The sequence below is a fragment of the Manis javanica genome, chromosome 1, assembly GCF_040802235.1.
Source record: "Manis javanica isolate MJ-LG chromosome 1, MJ_LKY, whole genome shotgun sequence".
Classification (NCBI taxonomy): domain Eukaryota; kingdom Metazoa; phylum Chordata; class Mammalia; order Pholidota; family Manidae; genus Manis; species Manis javanica.
In genome coordinates this window covers 222,307,390-222,324,994 of record NC_133156.1, presented here as the reverse complement: position 1 = coordinate 222,324,994, position 17,605 = coordinate 222,307,390, and the positions used below count along the sequence as shown (strand labels likewise).

General features: G+C 47.3%; 1 protein-coding gene across 2 annotated transcripts; it reads right to left on the bottom strand.

Moving 5' to 3' along the window:
* On the bottom strand, positions 1-15,167 carry ADGRF3 (adhesion G protein-coupled receptor F3). Of its 2 annotated transcripts, none has more exons than XM_073215603.1 (13): positions 10,034-15,167; positions 9,494-9,634; positions 8,801-8,974; positions 8,092-8,310; positions 7,403-7,612; positions 6,779-6,922; positions 6,405-6,601; positions 5,824-6,003; positions 3,585-4,967; positions 3,086-3,127; positions 2,934-2,996; positions 2,433-2,488; positions 1-1,590 (listed from the first exon to the last, which is right to left on the bottom strand). In XM_073215603.1, the coding sequence occupies exons 1-13, from the start codon at positions 10,188-10,190 to the stop codon at positions 1,569-1,571; spliced, it is 2,988 nt and encodes a 995-aa protein (XP_073071704.1). In that variant the 5' UTR covers positions 10,191-15,167; the 3' UTR covers positions 1-1,568. The 2 variants fall into 2 exon arrangements, with proteins under 2 accessions (XP_073071704.1, XP_073071705.1); XM_073215604.1 differs by lacking the exon at positions 1-1,590 and having other exon boundaries at positions 1,599-2,488; positions 8,092-8,337; positions 10,034-10,094; positions 11,093-15,167.
* Between the last annotated feature and the right edge of the window lie 2,438 nt (positions 15,168-17,605).

Genomic DNA, 17,605 nt, shown 5'->3' with positions numbered 1-17,605 from the left:
GTCAACCATGAGGCTGCTAGGAACATAAAGAGGGTCCTGCTTTAACGCCTTTTTTCCCCATTGCTCCATTGAAGATGTTTATGCTCTGTTTGAAGATGCTTTTGTTTTCCAGTATTTAAATGAAAAGAAATTTAAAATTTTTGTTCAACATAATAAAAGTCCTCAGTTTTTTGTCAACCAGATTACACTAAATATGTATGCTTAGTACTTCGATGAAGCAAACGTCTCAAATGTGACCATTTCTGTGAATGTTGCTTAGGTCTATGAATTTTATTGGCAATAGAGCCAAAACATTTTTCCATATTAGTAGGTGTAGCTATACATAATTTTTAATGACCACATAGCATTCCTTTGTATGGTTATCCTAAGTTGTTAGTTACTAAGTGCATCTATTTTAAGGGTGTAAACATGGAATGCATATCCTTTATCCATTTATCTGTTCACTTGCCTACTTATTTCTTTCAGCCATCTGTTTAGAAATGGAATCACTGCTAAATCTCACTTTCTTGTATTTGCCTCTATAGCCTCCCTCCTTTTATAGTCCTTTTTTTTATGCTGAGAGCCAAGTGAACAAACGCTTAACATTATTTCATTTATCAATTCTAAAGTATTTTTGCAGCAGAGCATGCATTGAGTATGTGCTCACAGTTGAGAAGGAAAATGAGAACACATTTTTTAAAAACATACTCAGAAAAGCAGTCTATGCTGCTTCTAAAGTACAAGTGATTATTTGAATTGTTCAAAAATAATTTTATAATTTAAAATATTGAGACTAAATATTAATAAGGAAGTGAAATTGCGATGTGACTATGTCATCAGGAAAACCAGCAAGGCACAGTCCCCACTGTTTCAGCAGCTGCTTGGCACACACCAGGGCTGGAACAAGTACGAGGGAGGCATAGGAACATTGCTGTTGCCCGGTGAGTTGGTGACTTCTTGATTGAAACCATTTAGAGAAATACTTGGGCCAGTTTATGTGTAATTAAAATATTCACACAAATGGTTTAAATGAAGGTACAGCTTTTGTAAGAGAAGTGTTTTCAGTGGCATGTGATAACACATCTTTATTTCAACAAAGTGTTCCCATTCTGTTTTATAAAAATATCCATGAATTTTGTAATTAACAGAGACCCACTCAGAATATTTTCATTTATCTAAAAGGTTTCTAGAATCCTGTTGTCATCCTCTTGTGGATTCTGTAAGTTAATTTAGCTGGACATCTTGGGGTCCTCGAAAGGCTTTTCTTAAGTATTTCTTCTTTTCGTGTAGTCATAGCTTGGTCCCTTTACTTTTAACTGTCAGCATTTGTCATCTTTTCTCCTGAATTCTGGGCAGTCTGCAGTGCTCTCCGTCTACTTTAAAATGTCTGATACATTCTTAACAAATGTGCTCTTACCAGTGACTTTTGGTCTACATGCCTACGTCCATGAAACTGTCATGTTATGTTAATATTTTTTTAAAGGTTAAAGAAATAGGGATCTATTAATTTCATCTTTTCCTAAACTTTAAAAAGAAGCAAACCGATTTCTGTCCCTCACTTCCATTTGGAACATCAGAATTCCTGTCAGTTAAGTCATCCTTTCTTTGTACCTATAAAGAAGTAATCAGAAAAGAAATCACTGAATAGTTGAAAGCTTTTGATCAAATACATCTGTAATATGAGCTGTTGAGTAGTTAAAAACTGGTTGAGACAGTTTTACTAGCACTTGTTTTGAATTTTCATATCTGTTCATTATTCTTATAGCAGATGCAGGCTTATTCCTTAGGCAGCTTTAGCTAGGTTTTTATGCTGTTCTTGTTTGGGTAATTTAGGGTGGGGACCCGGGAGTTCCAAAAGAAGGGATTATGACTAATGGAAACACAGCCTGTCTTTCCTGCAGCCTGAGCTTTGGGCGGGGAAGGGCTAGGAGAATGGGGCCAGGGGCACTCTGGTGGATTCAAACATTCCCTCTACTCCCTTGGAGGAACAGGCTGAGCATGTAGTTTGTCTGTAGCTTCTGCCTCCCCGGGAAAGTGCTCACCCTGAAGGTCTGGGCTGGTGAAAGGAGACCCTGCACCGCCTCCTCAGCTGCCCTCCCCTCCAGACACCAAGCCCAGCAATTGCAGTTCCTTCAAAGCAAGGGCTTTACAGGATAATTAAACTTGATAATATGAAAAGGAATTTTCAGTGAACAGAGTCAAGGGTTGGTGGAGAAGAAATTCCCTGCAGCTTCCTGGGAAAGCAATTGAAGATGCTATACCATTTGCTCTCTTGAGGCCTCCACATTCACCAGCCCACCTTGAAATGTCTGTACTGATAGTGTGTTTTCCACTCTTTGGGCTGGGACAGGTATATGAGGATGAACCTCAGCCAAGAGCTTTGCCAGGAAAACCTTCACTGCATTCCTCACCCTGTGCTGCTCACACTGCTCCCAAGAAAGCTTAATTCTCACCTGGCATTTTCACTTCTTTCTTTGCTGTGTTCTGGGATGCAGGTGTCATTTGTGCCCTAGGAAGGGGTGAGGTGGCCCAGTTGCAGGGCATTTATTATATTGTCAGCTCTTACAGAGGCTGTATCCAGTTTACCATTATCACCTGCCCTCCTATTGTGATCTAGGTACTTTGCTCTTAGCTACAGTGACTCCCATGCACACCTGTCCTACCGTTTCCCTTCAGATGGTAACTGGAGGCAGATTTTCAGATGGAGAAACCAGGGACAAGAGAGTTAGCAGGAGTCCCGGTTGTGATCAGGAACCCAGGAACCTGATTCTGACTGCCCTGACGAGGCTGCTTTCTCCACTTCTGGAGAAAAGCACTGAGAAGTGCTCATTCTAAAAACAACCCCAATCTACTCTTGGCTTCTAAGCTGTGCCCATCTCCTCTGAGGAAGGCTCTGGAACACCTGCTTCTGACATGCTCTTGGGAGAACTGGGGATTCAAAGCCAGGAACTCACCAGGGAGATGGTGGAGTTGGGAGGTTGGGTGTGGCACAAGCGTTTGAGTAAAGCCTCCTGTACCTGCAGCAGAAATAAATGCCTGGATTATGCTGGCCCAAGTTCCAGCCTTGGCACCACTAGTCAGGCAGAGGTTAGGTGGCCAGACGTACCTTCTTGTCCATGAGGCAGCCGAAGAACAAGATGAAGACGCCCTGAAAGGACGTGGGGATGAGTTAGGCAGAGGAGGAAGGAATCAACTGAAATCAGCCCTTTCCCTCTCCCTTCAGCTTCTGTCCTCTTGTCTAATTCACATCCTGAAGTGTCCCATCTCGAGTTCTGTGTCAACATCATTTGGTGCACAGGATCCATTTTAGGTGCTTTTCTTAACCGTTAGGATTACCTCAGCAATATCATAGGATTCAGTACTGACAGTTCCCTGACTTCTCTGACAAAACCAGGTATTATTTCACAGATAAGAAAACCAAAGCTCAGAGAGGTTTGTCCACAGTTACCTAGCTGATTGGTGGAAGAACTGGGATCCAAGCCTGAGCTTTCTAAAGTTCCCGAGCCTGTGTTTCTGCTCCACCACCATGCCTCCCTGAGAAGGGACTGGCAGAGACTTAGACCATCTAAAAGGGCGAAAAGCACAGCCACCACGTTTTCACCCACCTGGGAGGTGTTGAGAATCGTGAAGGTGTAGTGAGGGACTACGGAGACTTCTTCTAACAGAGTAGCCAGGCCCAGCCCCCAGGTGAGGCCGAAGATGGGTGTGAGAACGAGCAGGGCTTTGATCACCCCCAGAAGAGCATGGCGCTTTTCCACTTGGGGCCCTTCTGACAGCGATGGTCTCAGCAACTTCAGCACAGCCATAATTAGTACCAGCCCGTTGACACCCAAAATAGCCAGCACTGGCCCCACGAAGGTGTAGAGTGCCCCTCCCCTCCCATCCAGCCAGCATGCTCCCTCCCCCAGGTATTGCCCTCGGGGTAGGTAAAGGCCCAAGGCAACTCCCGCAAACCCCATGGGAAACAGGTAGCCGAGGACCACCATCAGGGAGAGCACCCTGTGCTTGGACAGCTGATGGAAGACAAAGAGCAGCTGGTGGGCCAACATCAGGGCCTGAGCCAGCATCCAGAAAAAAGTGGCCAGGTAGAGGAAATGGCAGAGGAAGGCAGCAGCCAGGCAGAGTGGGCTTTGGGGCCCTGGAGGCAGCAGTGGGGTTCCCAGGAAGCAGGTGTCTGCAGCCAGCAGGCAGAGCACCGTGTTGAGAAGGGCCACGTGACGTAGGTAGGCAACTTTGTTCCGGACCACAACTCTCCATACCAGCCTGTACACACCCAGGCACACAAGCAGTGCCAAAATGGAGGCTCCCAAGCCCACCTGGGTCAGCAGCTCCAGTGTGGGGTTTTCTGGAACAGTGTACTGGGACATGAGGATGGAAAAGGCAGTGAGGTGCCGACAGATGCACTGAGTGGTGGGGCTGGTACTGGCTGCCTGCACCTGGCACCCTTCATCTGACCAGCCCCCCTTGCCCCGGAAGAGATCATGGTCCCAGAAGACACAGTGGGGGGTGCCATCTGTGTCTCCAAAGTCCATGATGACTTCTCCCTGATTGAAGGCCTGGCCACCTGCCATGATGGAGATGGCGAATAGCAGTCCAGGAGTGGCATAGAAGGAGTCCCCTAGCCCTTGTCCATAGTTTGAGGGTAGAAGGCGGTCTAGTTTCTGCAGCATCAGGCTAGTAATACTGATGTTGGTTCCAACACGGCCCAGTGGGGCCAGTGAGCACCCGGGAATCTGTATGTCCAGAGGGGGCTGAGTGGAGAAGGAGACTCTGTAGTCAGCAGGAAATGTGGGTCCCAGGAGCTGGGTCTGCAGCTGCACGTTGGACAGGCTGAAGGAGAAGGGGTGATCCTGTGGGCACAGGCTGCGTGCCAGGGTCTCCAGAGCCAGCAGAAGATCTGAGCCCACCGAGGGCCTCTGGGCCTGGACTGGGGTCCACAGAGAACTGCTGTCCATGTCTAGGACCTTGTCTGTGGTTCTCAGGAGAGCCTGTGGTACCCAACAGAGAAATGAGCCCTTCTTTCCTAGCCAGGGGCATTGGGAACTACAGACCCCAAAACCCACCATTCCTATTCCAGTGGGGAGACAGGAGAAAGGTGGGCAGGCCTGTGAAGGGAAAGTTTCTAGGTAGGAGGAACGGGGAGCTGCTCAGCTAACTGCTGGGCATCTTCAAGCAGGTGGTCTCCTGATGCACAGCAAGTCCCTGCATCTGACAGCCTTCTTCCCCTCCATCCCTAAGGAGATGCCCTCCAGTTCTGTGACCTCCACAAGTCTGTTAAGCTAGGCACACTGCTCAGAGGTAGAGGGCACAATGTTCTGAAATAAGGGCCACATGCATGTCTGTACACCCATATGTGTTGCATGTTCCCAGACAGGAAGGGTGTGTAGTGTCATTGCCCCACTTATTCTTCTGGCTACAGGCTTTGAATCACCGGCTGATGCCAATACTGATAACTGATTTAGGTGAGTCCTGCAAAGTCAAGTGTCATTTCAGTATCTCCATATAGCTACCTACCCTGCATATGGAGGGGTCGGGCTGAAGGGACTCCTGTCATAGCCACACATCTGCATGTGCATGCCTCTGAACTCCTATCTTCACACCTCTTCTTGCCTCCCCCCCCCTTTACATGTGTTTCCTTCTTTATATATCAGGCCTTCTCCACATTCCAAAGCCTTGGACACTGGTGTCCAAGAGCAGAGATGGACCAGGATTTGGAGAGCAGATTCTAAAACGATCTGCCATCTGATAGCCCACAGTGATGTCTAAGGGACAGATGTGCCCAGAGGTGAAGAGCTGCTGGCTCCCACTACCCAGGCAGCTCCTGCTATGGCTCATAGATCTCACCTCCACGGCACTGTAGTTAAGCTGTACTCTGGCATTCACCACCACCTTGGCCACAAGTGTCATGGTGCCCAGCAGCGCCAATAAATCTGAGGGCGAGTCCACTGCCATCACCTGCTCCTGCAGCTGTGCCAGGATCTGTGGCACCTCATCAGCAGGCCAGCCCTGGCCTGCCTGCAGCAGCTGAGACAGACAGATGGCAGGAAGGGAATGGTGGGTGAGTCCTCACAGGGGAGGGCACCCTCCTAATGCATCCAGTCTCTTCCTCCCCATGTAGCACCCCACCCCAGAGGAACAAGAAGTACAAAGCAAGGTGACCATGTGGAAGGAACTAACACCAGCGTTAGTGGAACCCACACTTGATGGTTAAGGTTTGGGAATAGCGCCCTCCCCCCCTGGAGAGAGCTAGCCATGCCAAGGCTCCCACACCTCCTTCCTGGTTCTACCCAAGGCTGCAGTTCAGAGGGGCGGACTAACCTACATGCTGGGTCTCAGGGGCAAATGATTCTAAACCTGGGTCCTGAGTGAGGAAGGGGTAGGTCACTGAGGGCAAGGCATGTGGGCAGCAGGGCCAGAAGCTTTACCTGGGCTCTATGAAGCAAGGCCAGGAGCCCCGTGTCTGTGCAGCTGCTGTGGGTGGGTCCCCAGGCCCCACTGGGCCCACAGGTCCTCTTCACCATGCCCGTCCTGTTCACGGGACACGGGGCCTGTGCCACATGACCAGCCTTGGTGACATTCCAGGCAGTAGCTGAGGAGTCCTCGGGGCAAGTGGTGTCTCCATCTGTAGAATGGTATCAGGGAGGGCACAGAGACCACAGTCTACCCTGGGCTGTTCCTTGGGCAGAAATCCAGGCAGGCTCTGGAGCCCCACCCTGTTGCCCAGTGCAGGGAATGTCCAGGAGGAGCTCCCAGGACAGGCAGGTGGGGGGTTGCCAGCTGTACCCCAAGTCCCACATACCCTGGATGATGGTGACAGAGACAGGGACCCTGAGAGGGGTTAGTCCTGGGCTCTGCAGGTCACAAGTGTACGTGGTGTCAGCTGCCGGGCAGTGCAAAATGTGCAGCACAAGACACTGGTGGCCTGACGTGTTGAGTAAGGAAGCTGAGGGTGAGGTGAGACAGGAGACAGTCACTGGGCCTGTAGCACACCTATATCCCAGCAGGCCCAGGGATGCTCTTCCAGTCTTTCTAGCAATTTCAGAAGCAGATGCAGCATCAGGGAAGAGCTGAGTACATGGGCATCAGACTACAGGAGGAAGAACCCGGGTTTTGGTGAACGGCACCCCGGGGGTCTCTGACTAGTCCCAGAACTTGAAGCCACAGTTTCCTCATTTGTGAAATGCACACTGTCACCAAACGACCCTCGTGAAGTGTCTTGTGAGAGTTCAGCGAGACGCTGTGGATGGAACATTTTGCAAAAGTTATCTGTACTCGTTGGTTATTTCTGTATCAACAGAGCTGGGATTGCCCTATGCACTAAAAGGAGTTGGTCTTGGCCCCAGACTCCAGGGTGAATTGCAGCCTGTGTCTTGTGAGCTGGAAGGCCAGCTCCTGACCCCCAAGCACTGGCCCCTCTCCATACCTTTGCTGCCTTCTCCGGGGCTCCAGGACACCACGTAGGTGGGGTGTGTGCTGGGAACACAGCAGCTCAGCTGGAAGCCGGGAGACGTGGCACAGGAGATGGACAGCTGGTCTGGAAGCCGAGCCACATCTGTTGCCTGCAGGGGCACTCTCACCACGTGGTACAGCTCCCACCTGAATCCCTGGGCCTCAAAGCAGCACTGGTACTCCCCTGCAGACACACAGCTGCTGCAACTCCCGCTGCTCTGGCCCCAACTCTGCCACTCAATCTGCTGCTTCCCAAGCCACGCCCAAGGTCGCCTTGTTGGTCCAGCCTCTGCTGAACCCCAGCAAGAAAGATCCCTGTCCCCAAGAGGATTCCTGCGAGGAAGAAGAGATCTGGACAAGGAGTTCCTGACCCTTTTTTACTATTAGCCTGTCGCCTTGGATTCTGAGGTGAACCTCCCTCCTGCCAGTAGAGGTCCTTCCTGCACCAGCCTCTCCAGTTCAGCCTCTTGAAAAAACATCTGCTCTCAGGCAAAATTGAGCCCAGATTTTCAGCATTTTCTCATTATAATTTTTCACATCAATGGGCCCCTAAGCCTTCGTTCCCCATAATGAATAAATGGAAAGATGAAGAGGGCAGGAAGAAGAGACAAAAGTAGAGGGAAGGAGAAGAGAGGGAGGAGGAGGGAAGGGCTGCCCAGCTACCTGCCCACTCATGAGAGATGTTGAAGATGCTGAGGACCACCTGGCCTGGATGAGAGGTCAGGGACACCCGGGACCCTGGCTGCAGGAGGACAGGGCTGGAGTTCCCTGTGCGCCACAGGAGCCAGTTCAGGTCGGTGGTCTCATGGCTGGTGAGGAAGGTCAGGTTCAGCGTGTTGCCAGGCATCTGTAGCCAGGAGTTCAGGAGCAGGGTTCCGGGGACTGCAGGGTGGCAGGAGACAGGGGGCCCTTGGCAGGTACAGTGGCTCTCCGGGCAGCTGAGTCTCACCCCTTCCTCATCATCTGAGCCTGTTTCTCCTCACCCCTCTCCCCTCCTAGCCTGGTTTGTTTTGTTTTGTTCCTGGGTGAGTGTAGCTACTGCAGCCCAGCCCGGAAGACCCTATCTGTCATTGGGAACCAAATGCCACCTTTTTGGCCTATCACTCCCTGTCCCCCCGGGTAACATGGGACCGCTGGGGTCAAGAGCCATGTCACTACAGCACTTTCTCTCCTTGTCCACATGTCTCCGGAGTCTTCTTGTCCATTAGTCTCACTACTCAGGTCCCGAGCTCGGGTCCTGTGATTTTCTCCCACCAAGTGGAGCTGCTGGGCTTGTACCAGCTGGCAGAATACAGGGGTCAGAGGGGAAAACAACACAGAGAGGGGTTCTCTCGCTCTTGGTATTGGTTTCCAAGTCCCCAACCTTCCTCACCAGGTGGCAGCAGCTGGCAGTACCCGGCTTCAGGACGGCTGAAGACAAGACAGCTGCAGGGCTGGTGGTTGTGGGAGGATTGGCAGGGACGGTGACGGGAGCAGACACTCGTGTTCCACTGGTACCCAGAGAGGCAAGCACAAGCGGTGCCCCTGCCGTAGTGGACGTTACACTCTGTGACAGGGGGAAGGGGATGTGAAGGGGGAAGGCTGTGTGAGGCAGTCAGGACCTACAACTCCCTACACCTGAGAGGGTGTAGGACTGGGCATCTGGGACAACCCCAAAGTCACAGGTGGCCCAGTCACCCCACCCCCACCCCATCAGGGACTGCCTCCTCAGCCAGGGTTCAAAGCTTCCGAGGTCCTACCGGGCAAGTCATCAGGGGAGGGGATAGAGAAGTCCAGCCCACCACTGTCTGCCCCTGGGGACTCTGCCAAAGTTTAGAAGATGGGAACGTGGAGCAGGAGAGGAAAGGTCTGTAGCGTGGGGAAGGGAGGAGAGAACTGGGCCGTGCAGATGCTCCAGGAAATAGGAGGGACTCTCGGGGCTTCAGGAGAGCGGGCCTGAAAAGGGCAGTGGAGGGCAGTGGGTGGGAGACCTGGGAAGCCTTGTTCCCTTCTCTCTGAACCCCACTTCCTCCCAGAGGTGGTGTAAGAGCCGCCGAGAGGCAGGGGCAGTAGAATTTCCCCCTACCTGTCGTGAGGCTGAGGCTAGTCAGAATTCTTGATGGAGAAGAGGCCAAGGCGGTGGGGATAGTCGGGGTTCTGGAGAGTGCCAGTAGCCAGGCCTCATTTGCAAAGTCCAGCTCTACATGGACCGAGACCAGGACTGAGTCTATAAGAGCAGAGGGCACAGGTGGAGAGGAGAGGCAGCAAGGCCACATTTGCCTTGCACACCTGGTTGGTCACGGCCAGGAAGCTGGAGCACACCCCCACACCCTCACCCCCCCAATAGCCTGCCGAGGAGCCGGTAAGGTTCAGGGGGGAAATGGCCCCCCCTGCTGCAGTGCACTCAGACTACTGCCAGCCTCCCAGCAAGCCTCATTTTATAGACAAGGTTCTCAGAGACGGATGGCTTTCTCACAGCTTCACAGCTAGAGAACTGGTGTCTGGACCTGCTGGACCTGTGCCAGGTCTGCTGCTCTCTCTAACCCCTGCTGCCCCCGGATCCCTCCTGTCCTTTCTTCCCGCCAGTACCCCGCTCCCGCTCCGCCCCTCCTGTCTGTCCACTCACCACCTGCTTCAGTCTCTTGGTCTAGTCGCTTCCCAGATTCCCCTCCAGCCTGACTCTGTCCCTGGAACAGAGCACAGAGGAGAGCCCTCTGAGGAGAGGCTGACCCCAAGTTTCTCCCAGGGACACCTTCTTCCCCAGGTGGCTCACGGCTCAGCATGGCCAATTTGGCATGACTCCATCTCTCTGAAGCTCATCTTTCTGCCTGGTATCAAGCGGACACAGCAAAGGGGAGACATTAGTCTTCTGGTAGTAGGTGCCAGCGATGCAGCCCCAGGGACTCCATCAGGGCCTGCAAATCTCCTCTGAACCCAGGAACCAGGCACACCCGGCAGAGTCAATATGTTTTGCTTAATTCCTTCCTGACTTTACCTGTCCGCAGGCCTCTAGGCTAATTGAAGCAGCTGGGTCCGGAGCTCCTGTGGGGAGGGCTGGGCAGAGCTGGCAGGGGCCCAGGGACTTGGGAACTTCTATTCCCCCTATGGGAATTGCCATGAGGGTGAGCAGAAGGCAGCACCTTCCTTTAGCCTCTGGTTCCCTTTATTTCCTTATCACTACTTCCTCTCTCAAAATTGCATGTGTATGTGGGTATCTATCTAAAAACAGGTATGGATATAGATAAGGATATGGTATAGAGAGGAGACAGATAGACCCACCTGAGAGAAAATGTAAATCAGACAGTACTAATCTAGACTTCATGCCTGTCTTCAGATTCTTTCCTGTCCTCTACACCAATGGGTCCCCAATTTGGAAAGTTTTTCTTTTAATTTTTAAATTGAAAGCTTGACTGGAAAAGCATTTATCCAAAGTGTAGCCAGCGTTCCTGCAGTTCACAGGGGCTCAAATAAAGAAACAAAAGCTGTTCACCAAACCATAGAAAATAACACTGAAGTCTCGAGATCTTATAACAAACCAGCCTCTTTGTTTTTTATGCAATTCTTCCTCTCCCTCTATCCATTACCCCTTTACCTGTCCTTTCATTCCACACCTTGCTGCCTTTCATACTGAGAGACCACTGCCATCGCTGCTTGAACACCCCTGTCTTCACCCAGGATTACTCACAGGTTGGGATTCTCGGGCAATTGGTGACCCCACCTGGGGGAGAGTCATGGCCAGGAGGAGTATGGAGACAGCCGCACAGGCCATGGCTCAGTGAAGCAGTCCTCAAGTGCCTTCTGCAGCGGCATGATGCAAATTTTTTCAAAAGAGCTGGCAGAGCACAGATAGGATGTGGGGGAAGAGTGGAGGTGAGCCAGGTCGCATCTATAGCCTGTGACTGAGTTACATGAGCATCCAAGTCACATGGAACCCACATGCCCCAGTGAGAGTGAACTGCCCATTTTCCTCCTTGGGTCTGGACCAGAAATTCAGTGAGCAGAAGAAGACTTAGGGGTCCTGGGCCACAACCAGCAATGTGTCATTAAGCCACATTCAGTCACTTATTGAATGTGACAGGGAAATCTAGATCTCTGGAAAGCACAGGAAAGCGAATCATGATCACAGACCCAGGGTTAGAAAACACATCAGAGCTGATTGCTATCTTAAAACAATCTCCAGATAGACAAGAGTCTTAAACGTAACAGAATCTGGAAGAAGACCAGAGAAATTATCAAGTAATTTCACAAAATAATTTTGAAAGGAGGATGGCTTTGCCAAGCAGGATACAAAACAGGAAAGCTAAAAAGGAAATAAATTAGACTATCTAAAAAGTTTTAAATTTGAAATTTAAAAAAGGGTAAAAGGCAAAAGGAAACATATTTGTAGCACTGTGACGGAATAAAGGGCTAATCGTAACATAAGAATTTTTAAAACTACACATCAGTAAACAGTAAATGGGCAAAAAATAGGAATGAAAATATCAACAGTTTGATAAACATATGAAGACATCCAACTTAGGATTAGAGAAATGAAAACCGAAATAAGAAAATACTCTGTCACCTACCAATTATCAAAAGACAAGATACTGATTATATGCAGTGTTGACAAAGTGTACTTGCACGTGCGTACAAAATTATGTAGCACGACGTTCAAGGCAGAATTCTTTGTGATAGCGAATGAGTTAAACAACAAAATGTCCATTCAAAAGGGATAGGTTAGTAAATTATGGGAGTTCCTGACCACAGAACACTGTTGTGGAAAAATAAAAAGCAAAGTAGCTCAGTGGTGCAAATTTCCAGAGAAGGGCTGGCAAGACACAGAGGAACCCCAGTATATATGGTGAAGTTTAAAGTGTATATTTTGATCCCCTTCATTTAAAAAAGGGAATCTATATTGGGTGCCTGTGCTTTTTATACGTAGAACATTTCTGGAAGAATATGTCAGAAACTTGGCAATTGTTGCTTCTGGGGAAGGAGATTAAGGGTCTAGATAGGTTTGTGTGCTGTTTGAAAGGTTATTTTTCTAATGTTGGGCGTGTATTTTTTGAATTGAAAAAGCAAAGTTGATTGAACTCTGTGCATGCACATGCACTCACTTGCTTGACACATACACAGAGTACTTAGAGCAGAAAAACGGGCCCCATACAATTCACTGTCCACCACCGCCTCCAATCCCCTCTTCCTAGGATAGCTGCTAAGGAAGAGCAGCCACAGAGCAAATATATGCATGGCAGGAAAGACTTTGTAAATAACTGATTTCAGAAAACATGAAAATGGTGAAGAATAGGGTTTGAGAACCAGTCAGAATTCTCAAGTATCAGAGTTGCGGTGCTGTTAGCATGTGGAAGCTGTCTATTGCAACCACAGGGGTCTCAGATAGGCCAAGGCATAGGGGACAACAAGAGCATCTGCCACAGCCACCCAAGGGAGTCAGTCAAAGCACAAAGTGGTCCTGGACATTGCTCTAGAAAGTCTTGAGGAGCAGGCAGTGCAGAAGACAGAGGCAGAATTGAGACCCACAGTGGCTCTAAGTATAAGTGGTAGGATTTGGTATGCTTTCCTACTTTTCTATACTTTAAAATGTTGTATTCTATAATGGAAAGAATTCCTAACGGTAAGGCTGGAGGCCCCGGAGGGAGGGGTGAGCACTTCGGGTACTGATGGCATGCTATTGTCTCTGGCTGCTGCCCCCTTCCACATCAGACACTGATGACGTGCCAAAGTCCCCGGCTGTTGCCCCCTCACAACCAGAAAAATGTGCCTTAGGCTAGCGAATCCTCACGGTGCTGTAAGTCTGCCTCCCCCTACCTTCTTTAAAAACTCCCCACATGTCTAGTTACATGCGACTCCCCCGCACCCCCCACCTGTAGCTAGCCAGACTGGAGAACATTGCCCGGTATTGCGTTCAAATAAACTGCCTGGCCCTTTGTTGCCTCTCATTGCCTGTTTATTTTGGTTTGAATTTATCTTACACTAACAGAACTATTAACTCTCATAGTCTGAACTCTGTTTTGGACCAACCAGGTTGAGAGGCCTTCATTTGCTCAAGTGTTGCTTTTTGTCAGGAAACACCCGCAGGCTGAATCAGGTCTCAGACTTAGGGTGGAGTTCAGACAAACAGTCCTTATGGCTTCCACCTAGCTACTCCCAAGACCAGGATCAACCATAAGGCTATTGGCCTTTGCCCCCGTCTCATATAAAGATTTTTTGAAACCAGTAAGTTTTCACTCTTGCTGGCAGCTTCTCTGAGCTTCTAGATTGTACCCTAGGCAAAGGAAGTTTGCTTTGCATTCCTTTGTGCTTTGAGCCCTTCAGGCCATGTCAGAAGTGTCTTTGATAACAAAGGTTTGCAATCTGGCCTTCTCTTATGTGTATCTATCTTAAAAGCCCCTTACTATGTAAACTACTAATAGTTTACTAAAGAATAAAGGCAGCTTAGACCTTTATCCCATACGAATCTTAACTTCTCGTTCTCTTTCTCTCTGGCATGGCGTTCATTAAGTTTTTAGACCTCTTAAATGATAAATTGTTAGAATGGGGAGGGACTTCAGCTGAGGTATCTACTTCAGCTGCCTCACTTTGCAGAAGAGGATTAGGAGCTAAGAGGGAAACTGTCTTGCTGGAGATCGCATAGCTAGTGGATGGCAGAGCCCTGCTTAAAGCCAGGTCTTCTGACTTTGAATCTAGGAAATCTTGATGGAGTTAAGATAGATCAATTTAAATATAGACTAATAGGACTTTCTGGCAACAGCAATGAATTAAAAATAAGATAGAATCTGATTCCACAAGGAAGGTACTTCTTCAAGAACACTTTCCTAAGGAGAAGAAATGAATATAATATGAAAAGAGGTGGTTATGAAAAGTATGTGCATAAGAATCAAGTAGTTCTGTGAAAGTCAGCTCATGACTACCCTACCTATCTATGTAGAGGTCCTTAATTTAGCAAATACAACCATTTGGAACGTGGTTGAGATCTACAAGGAACCAAAGAAGGTCTATGAGCAGCCAAAACAGGTTGTAGAGATTGTTCTGGACGGTCTAGCTGGGTCCATTACGCAAGAGAAGAACTAAACGGTATCCAGATGGGAAAGGAAATGTAAAATTATTCACAGATGACATGGTCTTATATTTAGAAAATCCTAAGGAATCTACTAAAAACTTAGAGCTGAAAGAAGAGAGGGGATGTGAGCTGAACAGTCCAAGGAGGTTCATTGCTGAACGTGAGAGGCACCTGTAAAGGAGTGCAGAGAGCATTAAGAGTCAGGAAAAAGAACTAATAAAACTTAGCTAAACCTTAACAGCAGACCATTCCGGAATAGTAAGAGATTCAATGTCTAAACTTAGAGAGACACCAGATCAAAGGAAGAGAGAGCGAGAGGCCAGCCAAGGGCTATTTGAATCCTAGTTTACTAAATCCCCATGGTTTACAACCCTGATATCCACCCTGGCAGGGCCCTTGCTTATTTTTATACTGCTTCTCACTTTAGGTCCCTGTATCTTAAACCGGCTAATAGCCTTTGTTAGAGAAAGAGTGAGTGCTGTTCAGGTGCTAATGCTGAGACCGCAGTATCATTCACTCACACAGCAGGAAGAAACAAACATTCCATGATTGGAATGGTCAAAGGAAAGTGGGGAAATGTAGAATCTAAGCATTAGTAAGATTAGTAAATTAGCATAAGCATAGCCATCTTAGAAACCTAGAAACCATTTTCTGACAGTGTGACTCAGAGGAAAAAAAAAAAAACAAAAAAAATCCCTGGGCCTGGGTAAGGCCTTGAGAAACAAGTTAATCATGAGCACCGGGTGGTGGGCAGCTATGACCCTTGGTCAGCTAACCTTGGTCAGTTAATCTTACATACCAAGCTTATCATGCAGAACCTCCCTAACCATTGAGGAGTAGTCTTACCCTGCCCTTGCTTAACCCCAGGATATATGTCTTGCAAGAATAATGTATAGTTATAGAAAATTGCTATGAGTTAAGTGCTTTGAAATTGCTATATAAACCCTTGGCTCTGAGTGCTCGGGGTCCTTGTTGAGACCTGCTGCGTTGGGCTGACTTGGACCCCAGCTAGCTGGCTGAATAAAGACTTTGCTTGAATTTACATCTCTATGCTTGTGTAGTTTGTTCTCTGGAGAAGCCTCGGAAGCCTGGACCCTAACACACCCCTCTGTTCTGGCCAGCAGAACAAAGAAAAGAGGTTCTCTAACAGGTCAAGACGCTTTTTATGGCCAGCGTTTTGGCGAGCTCTTTGAGGGGAGGGGTCAGGGGAAGGTGGCTTGTGGCTTGCTGACGTGTCCTCTGGAAGATGCTTGTAGCCTAAGATGAAACCTAGGTCTCTCAGAGATGGTGGGTGGGCTTATTCAAAAGGCAGTACTCAGGTACGGATTCTATCAAGAGCTAATTAAACAAGTTTGGAACATTGCAGGACATAAGATCAGAATGCAAAAATTAATTGTATTTTTATACACTCGCAATGAGCAATCTGAAAATTTAGAAAATAATTCTATTCAGAACAGTGTCAAAAAGAATTAAATGTTTTAGGAAGAAATTACACAAGTGTGAGATTTGCACACTGAAAAGGAAGGAAAATACTGTTGAAAGGCATTAGAGAGGATGTAAATATGTGGAAAGACATTCATGTTGGTGGAGCAGAAGATTTAAACTGTTCAGATGGCATTACTTCCCAAATTGATCTGCAGATTCAATACCATCGCTATCCAAATCTCAGCTGTCTGTTTTTGCAGAGACTGACCAACTGATTCTAAAATTCATTTGGAAATGCAATGGACCCAGAAATAGCCAAAATATCTCAAAAATAAAGAATGAAGTTGGAGGAATTAGACTTCCCAATTTCAAAACTACTACAAAGCTAGAGTAATTAAGACTACTTAAATAAGGACAAATGTATAGATCAATATAATAGAATTGAGAATAGAGAAATAAACCTTAACATTTATGGTTAATTGATTTTGACAAAGGTGCCAAGACAATTCAGTGGGGGAATAGCATAACTGGATATCCATGTGAAAAAGAACAAATTTGGACCCCTGCCTCATACTATACACAAAAAGCACTTTATATTTATCTTGATTTTCACCTTATAAGATTCATTTCAGACTTCTGCCCTCAGAAGTGTAAGACACTACATTTCTTTTGTTTTAAGCTACTCTGTTTGTAGTAACTTGTTAGAGCAGCAGTAGGAAATGAATACAGAGATCATGCCATGATTTTAAAATTTTTGGTTACTGTATTTTTCAGTTCTAATATTTCCATCTGGTTCTTTATATTTTTCTATTTCTGTACTGAGACTTTTCATCTTTTCATTCATTGAAGTGTGTTCATACTTATGACACTTTTCTAATTCTTGCTTTGTCTTCTGATCATTCCAACTTCTGTATCATTTCAGCATTGATGTCTATTGATTACTTTTCCCATATGAGTTGAGATTTCCTGGTTCCTCATATGCCAAAACATTTTGGGTTGTATTCTGGACATTTGAATATTATGTTATGAGAGTATGGATCTTGTTTAAATTCCATGGAAAATGTTGATATTTTTGTTAGCAGGCAACTGATTTGTTGGTTTGGTTCAGGTAGTAAGTTCTGACCAACCTACTGTGGATTATGTTCTCAACATCAGTTCCCTTTTCAAAGTCTTTGCAGTTTTATTCCTACTGCATACATGTACCGCACAGTGGCCCACTGGAGACCTGCATGATGGTCTATCTTTTAGTGCCATTGTAAGTCTACGGTATGCTGCTTAGTGTCAGATCCATGCATTTGCAACTGGAAGATGATCCTAGAAGCTCTTTAATCTCCATGGAGTTGACTTCCTGAGCTCCTTCTCTCTTAAATTACTCAAATTTCCCTGAAATAATACTCTTGTCAAAGTAGCATGCACATAGCACTTATAATTGTCTATATTACATGTGTTTTAAAACACACCTCTTAGTGCATTACAGAATGCTTATCACACCCGTTACCTTAACTAACTCTTTTCTCAAAATAGCATGCACATGGCACTCTTAGATAAACCATCTTTATTACATGTATTTTTAAACAATTCATAAGTGAATTACAGAATGGCAATCACATCCATTCCCATAAAACTCTTGTTCTCTTTGTAGCAAGTGGGTAGCACTCTTGTAATTATTATTGTTTTTTTAAACATGTCCCTAAATGAATTTCAGAAACACCT

What these genes read in the sequence shown, in the direction of transcription:
- ADGRF3 (XM_073215603.1), bottom strand. Translation starts at nt 10,190, where the DNA reads ATGCTGAGCCGTGAGCCACCTGGGGAAGAAGGTGTCCCTGGGAGAAAC. An exon ending in CATCTCTCATGAGTGGGCAG is followed by an intron (nt 7,613 to 8,091) that starts GTAGCTGGGCAG and finishes GTGTGTCTGCAG; the next exon opens with GGGAGTACCAGTGCTGCTTT. An exon ending in TTAACTACAGTGCCGTGGAG is followed by an intron (nt 4,968 to 5,823) that starts GTGAGATCTATG and finishes TGGGTACCACAG; the next exon opens with GCTCTCCTGAGAACCACAGA.